The following is a 16638-nucleotide window of genomic DNA, read 5'->3' on the forward strand; positions in this document are numbered from 1 at the left end:
TTCCAAGGTCTACTGTATTAGAGCACTTAGTGCTCAGAGCTGCAGACCCCCAGGTTCCCCACCCTCACCCCCACCAGAGCAAATGCGCCTTAACAGTCAAGATCTATGTGTTCCTGAACCCTAAGCTCTGGGCACAATACCTGGCACATAGTATGTACTCAAGAAATGGCAGGTTAGAGAGGGCATATGGTGCAGGCAGAAGATAAGCCAAACCCAGAGAGAGCTCGAAGTCATGGCCTGGCTGCCGTGAAATCAGGTTGCTTCTGGAAAAGCCTTGGCAGAGCCAGCTGTTTTGGTTTGGATGCAATGACCTACTCTACTCTCTTAGAGGCAAAGGATGATCTAGAAAGGGCTCTTCTGGAAGAAGACCAGGCCCTCCAGAGCAGCTTTAGGACTGACCAGGGCCTGCAGGGATTCTCTTGATCCATGTGGGCCCTTCAAGCCAACCTCTGTGTACATCATTCCCATCCTTGGGTCAGGACTGAGGGCAGGGAGACAAACAGTTCCCAGGCAACACCTAGTCTGGTGCCCTCCCCTCTAGGACAGAGCACATGAAGAATTAAGTTGTCCTGGGATCTCCTAACCAGCACTGGTGCTCAGGAGTGGCTAGCTGGTGGGGTGGGGGAAGGCATTAGGACTCCTTCATAAAGTAACATAAACCCCCACCCAAATCCACCCTTGTAAAAATAACAAGGCTCTTGAAAAAGACAACTGATATTTTCCTAGTCTTAGGAAAGCAAAAATAAAAGTATAGAAAACTTCTGTAAATCTATTTTTATGATCTAAAATGGGCAATCTAAAATATTTTTTTAAAGTATACTTGCCTGAAATTCAGCTTCAAGACAAGTCCTCTAGGCACTGTACCCACCCCAACCCTGGACGTTACAGAAATTCTAGAGCTGCCACAGCTTCTGACACCCCCTCCCAGAGATGGTGTTGCTGACCTGTTGGCACAGGAGTTGTACTTGACCATGCTCAGCATGGCAGCCATGATGAAGAACATCAAGATGGGGTCAAGGAGGATGTACTGGGACAGAGTGAGGCATCCTGTGTCTGAAAAACATGAGCTCAGTGGTCAAAAAGTGGAATCAGAGACAGGCCCCCCTGAGAACAAAACACCCCAGCATTAAGAAACAGTTCCCCTTGGGCTTAACTGCATGTAAGCGTTTGTGCAGTCAAGATTAGATAGGCAAGTGAGTCAACTGGAAAGCAGAAGGACACAGCTTTGGGGTACACCAAAGCCCAGTGATATGAAAGAGCATCTCACACTTTCAGGCCATTGACCCCAGAAGGGATCGTGTCATTCATTCAGACAGAGTGATCCTGAAACAAGGGCTCTTGCTAACTGCCACCATCCAAAGTTCTGCCGTCATGCTTACACAGCCACAAACTACATATACCCAGGATAGAATCTTAACCATTTCACATGAAGTCTGTGTTGGGAGTTGACTCTCCATGCAGGTGCTGAAGTGATTTTCTTAAACAAAACTTCATTATATCATGGCCTGGCTTAAGTCTTTCAATGTCTTCCCATCTCACTCAGACTAACAAACTCCTCGAGATGGCCCTGGTCTCCCTACCCGTCCAGCCTCCTTTGCTCTCGTGCTCTGCTCTGGGCTCAGTGTCTTGCTGTTCTCTGAACCTCCCAAGGGCTGCCTCGCACCAGGACCACAGTACATGCTGTCCCCGCAGATATCTGCTCAAGGCCGCCTCCTCAGGGGGCTCTTCACTGACCACCCTACCTAAAACAGAATCACCCTGTATTACTCTATTTCTTACCCTATCCCATTTTCTATGTTGTACTTACTCTTTCAAATGTTAAACTTACTAATTTACTTGTTTATTTGTCATCTGCCCCATTAGTAAGCAAGCTCCATGATAGTCCTATCTCATCAGCATAACCTCTGAGGCCAAGAAAGTGGCTTAGCACAAAGTAGATGCTTGAAAGTAGTTGTTGAATGAAAAATGAATAAATGAACTACTGAGGAGGGAAATCAAAGACCCAAGGAAAAAGCCACCAGTCCTCTAGAGGGAGATTCTATAATCTTGCAACCTTATCTGTCAGGGCAAAGTCAGAATCGCCCCTAAAGTAACCATCTAAACTGGTTTAGACTTCTTTAAATGTTAAGCTCAATGAGATCATGAATTCACTCTCATATGAGCCAGGCTAGCAACAGGATCAATTTCTACAGACCAACTCTCAATTATCCATGTGAGGATTATCCACAGAAATAATTTAAATTTCTATTTTGTTTTCCTCTGTCACCCAGCTGCCTCGGAGGCATATGCCCTTGCATTCAGGTGAAATTAGTTTAAGGAATGCAAACTAATCTTGCAAACTAATACTAGTTGAATTAGAACTAAGCCTCCTTCAAACACACACATACACACAAGCACACATACATGTATTATGCATTCCACACTCAAATGCAGATAACTTAGAGATAATCTATTCCTTGGGATTACCCATCCTCTCTCACACCTCCAATACCATAAAGGCTTGCTACATACAAGTACTCATATATGTAAGCATCACTAGTGAGTAAAAGGAAATCTGGAATACATTTACCCAATCCTAAGGTTACTTCAGAACTAGGCCCACAGACAAGGATCTTCAAGTGCATTGATTTCTAGCTACATTCATAGAGTGGCAGTCAATTTCTCAAGAAACGTGGTCTAGGACAACTTACCAAAGGTGAGGAGGGCGGCCGTGAGCAGCGCTGCTGAGAGAGACCGGGACAGCTCCAGCACGGTGAGGTAGGCCAAGGGGATGAGCATGGAGCCGAGGAATGCACAGAACTAGGGAAGGACAGGAAAGCAGTCAAGGGACCAACTAAGCAAAGCATCAGGGACCTACCTGACTTGGTACAAACTGGTCTTTTGAGACGGAGGGCCCTGATGACGGATGGCATGACATGATAACTTTGAATACATTTAAATATGAAAGGGTAGTGTAACAGTGAAGTATCAAATCAAGCAACATTTACGTTTTCTTTGAGCACCAACTTGTGCACTGACATGAAATCAGCGAAGTTCAGCCAGGGAGGTGTGGGGAGGAGGGCACACTGGTTTTAAGTGGGAGACTCTGGGATTACCAACCCATCATTGCTAGTTGTGACCTTGACAAAGTCGTATCTCTGTATCTCAGCCTCCCCTTCTGTGAAAAATAAACACTCCTACCTCAGAGGACGTACTTTTTAATTTTTATTTATCTGTTTAGTTTTGGCTGCACTGGGTCTGCGTTGCTGTGTGTGGGCTCTCTCTAGTTGCGGTGTGCAGGCTGCTCCTTGTGGTGGCTTCTCTCATTGCAGAACATGGGCTCTAGGTGCGTGGGCTTCAGTAGTCGTGGTGCACGGGCTTGGCTGCCCCGTGGCATGTGGAATCTTCCTGGAGCAGGGACTGAACCCATCTACTGCATTGGCAGGCAGATTCTTAACCACTGGACCACCAGGGGAGCCCCAGGGCTTACTTTTTAGATTAAATGAGCTAAAGTTTATTACCACACAGAAAGTTCTTGATAGACGCTAGCTTCTGTTACAAAAACCGGTGTAAGGAGAGAAATAGCTCTCAAGATATTTGAATATTTTAGAGAATTCTAATGCTGTTTCTGCTTTTTCTCCCTTGGTCCTTTTATCCAATCACACCAGGAACCACTCTTTAATCTAAAGGTTGTATTTTGATTTTACAAAAAAGACAGCTTGACGGTTTAGCATCTGGACAGTTGTTTTTCGGTTTGTTTTGTTTTTAACCACCAGTGTTCTCTCTAGTCCCCTACCATATCCATCAAAAGTAATCAGACAAATCCAAAGGAATGGAAATTCTCACATTTGGGTTGTCACTTTTTGTTAGCAGAAAGCAATGTGCCCTGGTGTGAAAGGCAACAGGCTGTTATATTTGGTCTTCTCACTTCCATAGCAAGATCGCAGTCAGGCTGATATCCAATTCTGTATGCTCGGTGGTGATCAAACATCATTAAGAAGACACAGAATCACTCAAGAGTGATGAACTTGAGGGTAGTAGACAGTCCTTGTTTAAAACAGTATGATATGACTGCACAAGCAAGCCAAAGACTAGAGCCCAAATATCACATGACCTTTATCTAAACTGCTTTGAACTCCCTGAGGGAAGGGATTTGCAAATGCAACCCGCTCTGAGAGTTCCACACTGGAGGATGGTTCCCGTAGGTCCAATTTAGCTCTAGGTATGGGGTGCCCTGGAGAAGGAAATGGCAACCCACTCCAGTATTCTTGCCTAGAGAATCCTGTGGAAGGAGGAGCCTGGTGGGCTGCTGTTCATGGGGTCGCACAGAGTCGTACACGACTGAAGTGACTTAGCATGCATGCATGCACTGGAGAAGGAAGTGGCAACCCACTCCAGTATTCTTGCCTGGAGAATCCCAGGGACGAAGGAGCCTGGTGGGCTGCAGTCTATGGGGTCACAGAGAGTCAGATGCGACTGAAGCGACTTAACAGCAGCAGCAGCAGCATGGGGTATCCAGACACTTGGGTCTTTAGGCCCTGCCATGTTCTGTCAGGGCTGGTGCTGGAACTCAGGGCACAGTGGGACTGGGCAAACATACACTTCCTTTAAAAGACTAGAAAACCTGTGTGTGCCTGAAATCTTCATGGGGAAAAGAGGGAAGAACCTGGTCACGGGGGGTGGGGGTGCTAACGTGTCAATAAAGGCCTCAGAGGGAGGCAGTACTGCAGCAGTTGTGGCCACAGAGGAAGGACATATAGCCTGCCAATGTGCTGAGGCCCACATTAGGGCCGCAGCAGCCTCCTGGTCGCCTGAGTCCTGGGCTGCCCTCTGATCTGAAACCTGATGCCGCTCATGGGCAGGGTAACAGGTGACAGGCTGGGCCTGCTCCCACCTGTGTCATCCCCGTATTACCTATGTTCTCTCTAGCTCTTCTTACTCACCCCAGCTCTGAATCTTGACTACAGGGCATGGGTCCAATCACCCCCTCCTCCCCAAAGTCCCTTTTCCTAGACCTGCCACCACTTGAGGGCTTCTGACTGTTAACATTTCTGACTGAGTGTGGCCCCAGAGTTCAGGCAGCCAACTGCAAGTCAGGAAGCCTTACTCCTCTCATTCCCATGTAGCTGTGATGCTCATAGTTGTCCCCAGGCTTCTGGAACAAAAAGGTGCCATCGTACCCGCTCAGGTAGCCAGCCAGACCAATCAGCATCTGAGTAGAGAGGCAGAACATAAAGATGAGAGGCCTCGGAGAGAAGACTCCGTCTCTTCCACACTCCCCTCCCAGCTGCACCCAGACCTTGGCTTCCCCGACAACCGTCCACAGGAGGAGCCCCCAACAGTGGGGGAGCTGCTCTCCGGCAGCTGCTGCAGAGCAAAGACTCTTTTGTTTACAGAGCTCATGGCTTGAAACAAATCCTCTCCTGTGTTAAGGCCAAGTCCTTGGGTACAGTGAAGACTGAGTACTTAAAAAGAAAATAATCATAGTGTGAAGGGTAGGGCTAGTGAGGGGCTTCCTCATTCAGCCTTTCTTCACTTGCTGTGAAGTAAAACACGACAGCTCATGGACGGAGGCTGTGGGTAGGGGCTGATTCCTGGGAGACTGCACCACTGAAAGGAAAATGAGGCTCCAAGTCAGGATGAGGAGCAAGGAAAGAGGCCAAGTGGCTACACACCAGGCATAGAGAGAAGGGGAGAAAATGGGGAGGAGAACGTAGATGGATGCACCTCCTCGGAGCGGAAGGCAAAAGTCCTGGTGGAAACTAAGCCAGAAGGCCAGGGACTGGTTTCTCCTACTGCCAGTCTTCCAAAGGGAGGCCACCCTGGAACATCCCCAAACTGAACACATCAACTGCAAACTAAGCCTGTGAGTTGTGAATCCCTCAAAATGCTCGAGAGGATCAGCCTCTTCATTTCTCTTTCCTTGACCATCAATAGTGTAAAACTTGCTTTTTCACACATATAATCAGAAGCAGCTAAAACCTAAGAACTGTCAGCAGATACCAAGCGTTGGTAACAGCCCCAGGCTGCTTGGGCCCAAGCCCTGCGCTCGAGCTGGGCTGTGTGGAGGGAAAGCCTTGCCCAGCAACGCTGCTTCTGGGGGCTCAGATATGGACCACTAACTCACTTTTTTCTCTAAGTAGTTCTAAACAGAGTCACTCTCCAAAGTTCCATGTCAAGACATAGAAACCAAAACTCAGCAGTAAATTAATATAAATCCTTATTTAAAAAAAAAAGAAGAATCCAAAAGTCCAGAAGTTATATTTAATGTCAATTAATTTAATATAAAGTAATATAAGGTATTGAGAAGACAGAGCCATCTGAATACCCAGATGAACTTAAACTGAGAAGTGACAACCAAATGAATGTTCCTTCCCACCTGGGATCTCAGAGGACAAGCCCACCTGGTGCATAAATTCCCAGACAGCTGGGCTGGTGGCATAGCAGGAGGAAATGTACAGGTGACTGGATCTCAGTGCCTCCCATATGAGGTCTCTAATTGGGGACAATACTTAGTACTCTCTGAACTACAAGTAATAAAGCCTTCCTCGCAGATGACTGTAAGGCTCAGAGCAGATGCCAAAGGTGAAACACCTGGTACTCTGCCTAGCAATGAACAAGCACTCAAAATTCAGTACCCTCTCAGTTCCCATAAGGGTAAAAGTAGTCCTGAGGGGATTTCCAGGTGGCCCAGTGGTAAAGAATCCACCTGCCAACGCAGGAGACACAGGTTCGATCTCTGGTCCGGGAAGATCCCATATGCCATGGAGCAACTAGGCCCATGAGCCACAACTACTGAGCCTGTGCTCTAGAGCCTGGGAACCACAACTACTAAAGTCCACAAGCCCTAGAGCCAGCACGCCACAACAAGAGGAGCCCCGCAATGAGAAGCCTGCACACTGTGATGAAGAGTAGCCCCCGCTGGCTGCAACTAGAGAAGAGCCTGAGCAGCAACAAAGATCTAGCAGTCAAAAATAACAAATTAAATTAGAAATTTAACAAGTGAAATAAAACTTAAAAAAAGCGCGTGTGTTAGTCACTCAGTCATGTCTGACTCTTTGCAACCCCATGGACTGTTGCCCACCAGGATCCTCTGTCCATGGGATTCTCCAGGCAAGAATACTGGAGTGGGTTGCCATTCCCTTCTCCAGGGGCTCTTTCCAACCCAGAGATCAAACCTGGGTCTCCTGCACTGCAGGCAGATTCTTTACCATCTGAGCCATCAGGGAAGCCCACTCTGCTAATTTTCTAACTCAAGAACTCATTCAAATCAGTATGAATAAGAGGAATTCACTAGAAAAAAATGCTGTCATAAAAATACAAAATACTAATGGCTAATAAACATACAAAAAAATTTTTCAGTCTAATTTAGGAAGACATGCAAATGAAAACACTTATATACCATTTTTTACTTTCAAATTAGCAAAGTTTTGGCAGTGTGACCCCACCAGTGCTAGCAATGAGGTGAGGGAAGCAAGTGCCCTCATACACTGTTGGTGGGAGTACATATATTATCACATTTTGCAGGATAACTTAACAATGTCTAACTCAAATCTAAATGTGCACATCCTTTGCCTCTTCAGTTCAGCTGCTGAGGCTCTTTTAGCCACACCTGCACAACTATGAAAAGACAAATGTACAAGGAAGTTCACTGCATGGTCTTTTGTAATGACTCAAAACTGAAGTAACGTAAATACCCACCAGTAGAAGAGAGGCAAAATAATTTATGGCTTACGTGTATAATGGAATATTATATATCCACTAAAAAGAATAGGGTACATTTTATATGCTGATGTGGAAAAAAGGTTAAGATATATTTAAAACACAAGTTGCTCAATTTTAGTCTGTTTCTATTTGCATACATAATGTGCTGTTCCTGTGTACTAATATATACACGTGAATAAATGTATACACCCTTGTATTTGTATAAAGTTTCTGAGAGGATATATGAGAAAATGTTAATAAAGGTGGCTCTGGTGGCCTCTGAGGAATAGAAATGTGAGAGAAGGTAGCTTTTGACCTTTTATTTCCTTCTATACAAATCAAATTTCTTGCTATGTGCAGGCATTTTTATTTATTTTAAAGCACCCACTTCCCTGGAGCCCCGGCACTCGGGGCTGGGGCCAGTGTGAAGCAGCAGGCATTGGCCTCAGTACTATAGGAGAAAACTTCCTAGTCACCACTTCAAGGGTTTTTTTTTTTTTTTTTTATGTGAACCATTTTTTTAAAAGTCTTTATTGAATTTTTTACAATATTATTTCTGTTTTATAGGTTGGTTTTTTGGCCTTGAGGGCATGTGGATCTTAGCTCCCTGACCAGGGGCTCAACCTGCACCCTCTGCATTGAAAGGTGAAGTCAACCACTGGACCACCAGCTCCCATGGGGCTCTCTGATTCTTTGACTAGCTTGGCTTCAGAACCTATGGAAGCTGCTTCATGCATCAGTCTTTCAAGCAGGTAGAACACAAGCAGACGGACTGCACTCCCTGGTGGCAGCCTTACAAAGAAGCCTCCCATTTCTCCCTTCACACAGGAACCAGATGGGAGGAAGGGAGGGCTTCCGCAAAAACAACGCTGCCACTGTTCTCATTGCGCTGAGCACTCAGTTCAGTTCAGTTCAGTTCAGTCGCTCAGTTGTGTCCAACTCTTTGCGACCCCATGAATTGCTGAGCGCTAGTGGACTCCAAAACCGGACAGGCACTCTCCAGATGCAAGACAGGGCTGGGTTTCCTGTGAAAATTCTCTGCGGAGCTGGTTCCCAGGCTGGACCAATGCAAATATTCAGTAGGTTCTGTGGCTTAAGTCTACAGTGGTAATGGATGTACTTGCTCCAGTACTGGGGCGAGGCAAGTTAGGGAGGCAGCTGTATGATAGTTAAGACAGCAGACTGTAAGCCAGGCTGAACCTGGACTCTACCACTTACTGGCTATACTCCCTATGGCAAACCACTTATGGCTCTGAGTCCCACTTTCCCCTTCTGTAAAATGAGGATAGAACAGTACCTACTGCATAAGGTTGTTCTGAGCATTATGTAAGTTAATGCATCTACAGTGACTAAAAGAGACTGTTCAATTGCTGCTCTCTTATTGTTGTTATAAAGGAGACAAAAAGAAGCATAACATTGTTTGCTTCTTCTCTGGGTTTGGAGCTAATTTTGAAATAGGTCACCTACCTCATTTTCCTCTCCTCTCCTGAAACCTGCAGGGCCTTCTTCCTGGTCCCCACCCCATGCTTTGGTGCCTGCCCCTAAGCCCACCTGTCACAAATCACCACTCATGCCACCTCTCACCCCCTGCCTTCAGCTCCAAGTACTCCACACTCCAAGAACACTTCATACCAGGCCAATTCCTGTCCCCTTGGTACCAAAAATCTCAGCCCCAGTTAGGAAGAAAGGACTGAGTGAACACCCAGGCTAATCCATTAGTCTTCTTAGGAGTGTTTGTTTCTCGGAGAGTAAGATGAATTCTGATTGGTGGAATTTCTAATTGGAAGCCATGTGAAAGGAAGAGGCCAAGCAACATGCTGCGAGCAGGGAGGGGAAAAGAGTTCCCTGCCTTTGTAGACAATCAGCTCCCCTAACTACTTCTGCAACAGATTCTTTCCCTCTATTTCTTTTTTCTTCCTTTTTTCAAATAAGATAAAATTCATGTAACATAAACCAGGCTTCCCGGGTGGTTCAGTGGTAAAGAATTCACTGGCCAAGTGGGAGGCATGTGTTCAATCCCTGGGTGGGAAAGATCCCCTGGAGAAGGAAATGGCAACCCATTCCAGTATTCTTGCCTGGGAAATCCATGGACAGAGGAGCCTGGCGGGCTACATGGGGTCGAAAAGAGTCAGACACACCTGGGCGACTAACCAGCAGCAGCAGTGCATACCATAAAATTCACCATTTTAAAGTGTGCAATTCACACAGGTATACCTGTGGCGGATTCATTTCGATATTTGGCAAAACAAATACAATATTGTAAAGTTTAAAAATAAAATCAAATTAAAAAAAAAAATAAAGTGTGCAATTCAGTGGCTTTTAGTTTATTCACAGGTTGTGTGACCATCACCACTACCCAACTCCAGACTATTTCATCACCCCAAAAAGAAGCTCCACACCCATTTTCAGTCACCGCCCAACCTTCCTTCCCCTTGTTATTGTTGTTGTTTAATCACTAAGTCACGTCCAACTCTTTTGCTACCCCATGGACTGTAGCCCACAAGGCTCCTCTGTCCATGGGATTTTCCAGGCAAGAATACTGGAGTGGGGTGCCATTTCCTTCTGCAGGGGATCTTCCCCACCCAGGGACCAAACCCAGGTCTCCTGCATTACAGGCAGATTCTTTACCACTGAGCCACCAGGGAAGCCCTGGCAACTATTAATGTAAATTTCTCCACAGATTTGCCAATTCTGGATATTTCATATAAATGAAATCATATAATATGTGGCCTTTTATGTCTGACTTCTTCCATTTAACATAATATTTACAAGATTAATTCACGTTGCAACATGTGTCAATACTTCTTTCTTTTTATGGCTCCATAATATTCCATCTTATATAGAATACCACATTTTGTATCCACCCTTCAGTTGATGGATTCTAACTCCATTTCTGAGCCCAGAGAACTCCTAAAAATACCAAATGTTTCCATGAAAACAGCTGTTCTGGGATGTCAGAGTGTTCTTTCTATAAGCCCATGAATTAAACCCCAACCTAAGACTGGGCTCCAACCCTTAGCAGACTGCAGTCCACCACACTGCTCACCTTTCCCAGAGGTGGGTGCACATCAAAGAAGAAGGTGCGATTGATATAGTAACTTCCCATTTTTCCAAAGTGAGTCTCATCCCAACTAAAAAGAAAACAGAAAGAGAAATGAAATTCTTAACATCATCATACAACCCAAATAGCCTTAATACAGCATGGTTAAATTTACAGTTAAAACCAAAGGCTACAAGTTTCAAGCAATTAATGAGAAAATCTGGATTTAAAAAAAGTGCTTTTAATGCAACTAGTTTGAGGAAACAAGACATCAAGCTGGTCCTTAACCTGCATTTAGACAGAAGATAAAGGCTAGCAAATACCAACCTGTCGTCATAAATTTAAGTTAAATCTATACTTATTCTGTATCTTGAGTTTCTATTTATTTTAAAAAAGCAAAGAGTTTCCTATACTATAAAAAGTTTTGCAATAAGTTTTCTTCCAAGTCTGCTAACTTCTAACCCCAAGACTACTAAAAACTACGTTATTCTTGCTGTTACAAACTACACTGTGGGCTGCAGTCTGATTTTGCTCCCAACCTTATGATAATTAACCTCTGACTGTGAACTCTGATCTTGCTATAATAATGGACATGAGTTTGAGCAAGCTCTGGGAGTTGGTGATGGACAAGGAAGCCTGGCATGCTGTAGTCCATGGGGTCACAAAGAGTTGGACATGACTGAGCCACTGAACTGAACTTTTTATAAAAAGTAAGAGCTTTCTCACTAAGTTAACAATCAATCTAAAGCCCATCCTCATTATTTACTTGCAAATTACCTTGCAGGGAAAGAAGTGATTCTAACACATTAGCTTTTAAACACAACGTAAAAATCCTATTCTTCTACAAAACCACAGTAAGCCTTTCACCCCACTACATGCGGGCTTTACAGTGGCAGGCCAGTTATCCAGCAGACCTGGCCCTTGGTGTGTGTTAGTCTCTCCCTGCAGCTCAGAGGAGCAGTTGCTTTCCAGTGACTATCCATCCCCAGGTCAGCTTCAATAAGCAGTTATCGCTGACCTACAACATGAGGGGCAAAACACGCTCTTAGCAAAAATACAGGGCTCTTTTGTTTGTCTTACTCCCTGGCTCTAATAGCTAGGCAGAAGGGTAAATCTACTCCTGCATCTGCTGAGCGCAGGGCTTGACATGAAATGAGGATGGTGACCTGGTGATGTCAAACGGAGAAAATAACTTCCAAGCAGCGTGACAAACAGACTTGTAGACAAAGAGCGAGACCGGGTCCCAGCACCGCCACCCAGGGTGAGCGTGACCCTGCAAAGTCACTCACCCTCTCTGGACCTCTTTTCTCATCTCCATGAAGCAGACAATAATAGTATCTGCCAGTCCATCTCCCAGGGAGTTATCGAGAACACATGTGAGAGAACTCTGCAGACTGTAGTCTCACACATGCGGGGCACTATTTAAACTGTCCCAACATTTGTGGTTAGTTTCAAAGTCTGTATGGAAACATACTGATAAAGGAGTATAAGATTTTTACTTTCAAGTAAAACTAGTAGTAATATTCACACTTCCTCTTGGCTTCCACTGCATGTTTGTGGTGGGAGATAGTCCTCCCACGCTCTCTCAGGTTCCTACAGACCTTGCAGGATATGCCAAGAATGCAAGGTCCTGATAGCTCTTTACTCAGGCCATTTCTCTGGGTTATGCTTCCAGCAACCTAAAGACACAGAATCTCCCTCTGGGACAGAAAGCAGTCTGGTTTACTGCTTATTATAAAACAGCGGATTCCCCAAGCTCCATACACCTTGGCTGTGATGCAACCCACTGCATGTGCAGGCATTCATCCAGGCCCAGGGCATCACATGGGACACTAGGGGCAAGCGGAGCTGATGCCAACATACTGATGCCCATCCTGCTTGCTGTACTGTGAGAAATGAAATCGGCTGTCTCTGACCCAGGACTTTGTCTCCTGGCAGCATCCATAGAACAGTGACAGACTAACTGATTAGTTGGTGAGTAGGGTAAAAACAAGGGCTTCCCACGTGGCACTAGTGCTAAAGAACCTGCCTGCCAATGCAGAAGACGTCGGTTCAATCCCTGGGTCCGGAAGATCCCCTGGAGAAGGGAATGGCAACCCACTCCAGTGTTCTTGACTGGAGAATCCCATGGACAGAGGAGCCTGGTGGGGTACAGTCCATGGGGCTGCAAAGAGTCGGGCATGACTAGTGACTAAGCATGCACACAGGGTAAAAATAAAACCCTAAACCCTGATGAGCAAAGGATTCCGAGTTATAGCTTTCCTTAAGAGAAAGGACAAGGCCCCTCAGGGACAGGGGTAGGGGATGACAGAAGACTCCCTGGATCTGGTAGTAAATGCTCTTGCCCAAGTGGTGGGGAAGGGAGGTAGTAAGAATCTTCCCCTGGCCTATCTATGAATGAGGCTGAGTGGAGAGAGGCAGAAATGAAACAAACTGTCTGAATGCTGCCTTGGTTACTGCTCACATTCTTCTGGGTAAAAGCAGGAAAAGATGTAATTATCAGTATGGGGCAATTAGCTGAGGAGCCGCAATATGGATGCAGCTGAAGAATCACGGCTCTCCCAAAGCTTACATGAATGGTGCCCACAGTAAGGACCTTGCTATTCCATACAGAACTCTGGGCAGAGTGAAAACATTGAAAGGTCCTTGGGTGAGCTGTGTGCTCAAGCTCAAAGTGTGCCTGGCTCAGAGATTCGGAGCCACTCTGTCCCTCTGGGTCCCATGATCCCGCCCCTTTGCCACAATCTGAGCTGCTTCAAAGAGAAAAATGATGAAAGGTGAGGTTAAGGTCTCCCTGTCCCTAAAGGGGACTATAAAGGCCACACATACTCATCTTAGCATGGTGAGGAGAGGGGACTCAAGCTCAAGGTCCTGTTGGATACAGGAGCCCTACTCAATCCCTTAGAGTTTCGGAGACGATCTGCCAGGTGCAGGGGTTACCAAAGTGCCGAGGACTGCAGGGAGGACCAGAGCAATGAGCACAGGGACTGAAAGAAGAAAGTCCCTAAGCCCAGGGGCTCACAAGACACAGGAAAGTACACTGGGAAGAAGTGGGGCAAACCTGTCCAGGGCCTACAAGGAAGAAAGGCTTCCTCCTGCCCCCTGCATCCGGCACTGCCCAGACTCCCCACCTGGGAGCAGCATAATCTCTAGGTGGCTGTCTGTAGCTCCTGATGCCGGCCGATTAGACTTGTTAGTTCAAAGAGCAGGGAAAGCACCCAGATTCAACTGACAGGGTCTGAGCCAAGTTCCCATCTGGGAAGGGAAGGTAAAGTGCCCTTGTGGGTGGGGCCCTTGAAACTACTGTTGTGGCTCCCACTGCTGGACGCATTGTTGTATTTATCCTACACATGTCAAAGATTATCCCATTCAGGGACTGCTGCATAGTCAGAGGTGATCCTGTCTCCTCCCAAGGGGTCCTAGAGAAACAATATAATCACAAAAATGGGACATTACAGCTTTAAAGATGGAATGGGGTTGCGGGGGCGGGGGTGGGCGGTGGACAGGTTCTCTATGAAAGCAATGCCATCTGCTGGACATGGGCTTCAAGTACATATCTTTTAAAAGAAGCAACTATCAACCTACTCCTAAGCTCTTGTTGAAATTAAGAAGAGCCTGAACCATAGTCTTTGGCCTGATCGTGCTGCTTTGAAACTGTGGCTAGCAAGGAAACTGCTGAGTAAGCCTCGTTGGTGAAACGGAAGTGGTATATTCAAGAGCATAGCTGGCCTGGCCCTAGAAGCATCTTGATTTTTCAAACAGAGGTGTTAGCTGTCCCTTTCGAAGAAACTATTTTCCACTCCACCACCTGCAGCAAAGCCCCTGACTCAGTGAGGTCTTGATTCCCAGAGTTTCCTCTTAATGTTTGTGCCTGGTTTACTGATGGTTTGGCTAAACTAAAAGCAGATGGTAGCCACAGGACAGCAGCTATCATCCAGCCCCACTGACAACTCTGGAAAGACGACTGCAAAAAGGGATAATTGACTGGCACAATGCACTGAATCAAAAGTCAACGCCTGTGCCTTAGATGATATTCTTAAGAAACAGACAAGTTATATTTTTACTTACTCTTAGGCTTTTTCCATTGGCCTAACCATCTGGTGTGTCACTTGGAAGGCTATATATATTAAGAAATTTAAAGCCCCCTTCTTTGGAGCCAATCATGGAAAAAAATCATGGCTGCCTGTCAATGGGACAATCTGGATCTCTCATGAAGATGCCCCCAGTAAAGGCCAGTATTTTATTAAGACTGATTAGAATCAAGCTGTTGATCAAACCTGCACCATCCTGACCACTGCCATCACTGCCAGGATACCACCTGCTGCCACTAACACACCAGGCATGGAAATACATCTACCACCATTGAGGCACAAAGTAAAGGGCTGTTTGTTTCCAAAGCAGAGGCCATTGCTACATTGCGGAAACTTGCGCTGCCTAACAAAAGCTGGCCTGTTTGTCTTGTAGTAAAGGAAGCCACACTGCATGGGGCATTGACCCTGCCCACTTCAAGGAAACTGACCATATCAGGACTTTGTTCCCCTCTCCAGGCTATCACCGCTGCCCTGCAGCTGCTGCCACCTTTTCAGGTTACAATGTTGATACTGCTATTCCAGTCCAATCACCTTCCTGTAGATATACCACTGTGGCCCTTAAAACTAAACTGTGTCATGTTCTCAGCATTCCAAACCATCTACAGTCTGACAATGGTGTACCTTTTTTTTTTCTTTTTTTTTTTGCAATGGCCCAGCAGTCAAATTATCTAATGACATTCCAACTCCAGACCATCCACAGGTATCGGATGTTGTCAAGCACTAAACAGTCTTCTCAAAAAGATTTCTGATTATACTTGACTCACTTCCACTTGGTTCATACACTTCAGTCACATAGTTTGGCCACCTAAAACTAGGTGTTTATCTCCTCTTGGCCACCAACTGGGTAATGATCAGGATAAAAAGGGTGGAGCATTATAAAAACCTATTGGAAAATTTGAGATTCTTCCTGGACGATTCCTGGGCTTGGTTTGTCTCCCTTAACAGCAACTCCAGATCAGCCTGGGGGTGGGGGGTGGGGGTGCAAGATTTATAGGATTCTAACTTAATTCTAGCTCAGTTACTTAGATTTTCTCATTGGAGTGAGGTAAAAATAAAGATCACTTGGTTGAATACACTGCTTGTGAAGACCCTCTACAATAGCTCATGTGGGCCAAGGTGGGAGGCATAATAAGTCTCTGTCAATTTTCTGACAGTGCTCATGGCAGAAAGGTCTGGATATTAGTAGTAGGCAATAACTGGAGTAAAGGTGAAATTACAGATACTAAGTGGGACACAGGGATTATATGGCAGTGGGAGGAAAGAAATAACCTTGCCATCTAGGGAAGGAACATCTTAGGACCCTGAAATGTAAAGAGAAGGGAAATTATTAGAATAGAATAAATAGAAAAATAAAATAGAAAAATGGAACTGGAGGAATCAACCTACCTGACTTCAGGCTCTACTACAAAGCCACAGTTATCAAGACAGTATGGTACTGGCACAAAGACAGAAATATAGATCAATGGAACAAAATAGAAAACCCAGAGATAAATCCACGCACATATGGACACCTAATCTTTGACAAAGGAGGCAAGAATATACAATGGATTAAAGACAATCTCTTTAACAAGTGGTGCTGGGAAATCTGGTCAACCACTTGTAAAAGAATGAAACTAGAACACTTTCTAACACCATACACAAAAATAAACTCAAAATGGATTAAAGATCTCAACGTAAGACCAGAAACTATAAAACTCCTAGAGGAGAACATAGGCAAAACACTCTCCGACATACATCACAGCAGGATTCTCTATGACCCACCTCCCAGAATATTGGAAATAAAAGCAAAAATAAACAAATGGGACCTAATTAACCTTAAAAGCT

General features: G+C 45.4%; 1 protein-coding gene across 1 annotated transcript in view; it reads right to left on the bottom strand.

The window, feature by feature from the left end:
- POMT2 (protein-O-mannosyltransferase 2) overlaps positions 1–16638 on the bottom strand; it is a 45182-nt gene that overhangs the window by 23604 nt on the left and 4940 nt on the right. Inside the window, exons 2-5 of the mRNA XM_010844382.1 lie at positions 10730–10814; positions 5087–5191; positions 2691–2799; positions 945–1053 (exon numbers count right to left, since the gene is read on the bottom strand). Coding sequence (XP_010842684.1) covers positions 945–1053; positions 2691–2799; positions 5087–5191; positions 10730–10814 — 408 coding nt within the window. The remainder of the gene's footprint in view (positions 1–944; positions 1054–2690; positions 2800–5086; positions 5192–10729; positions 10815–16638) is intronic.

The sequence above is a fragment of the Bison bison genome, unplaced genomic scaffold (genome assembly GCF_000754665.1).
Source record: "Bison bison bison isolate TAMUID 2011002044 unplaced genomic scaffold, Bison_UMD1.0 scf7180017864201, whole genome shotgun sequence".
Classification (NCBI taxonomy): Eukaryota; Metazoa; Chordata; class Mammalia; order Artiodactyla; family Bovidae; genus Bison; species Bison bison.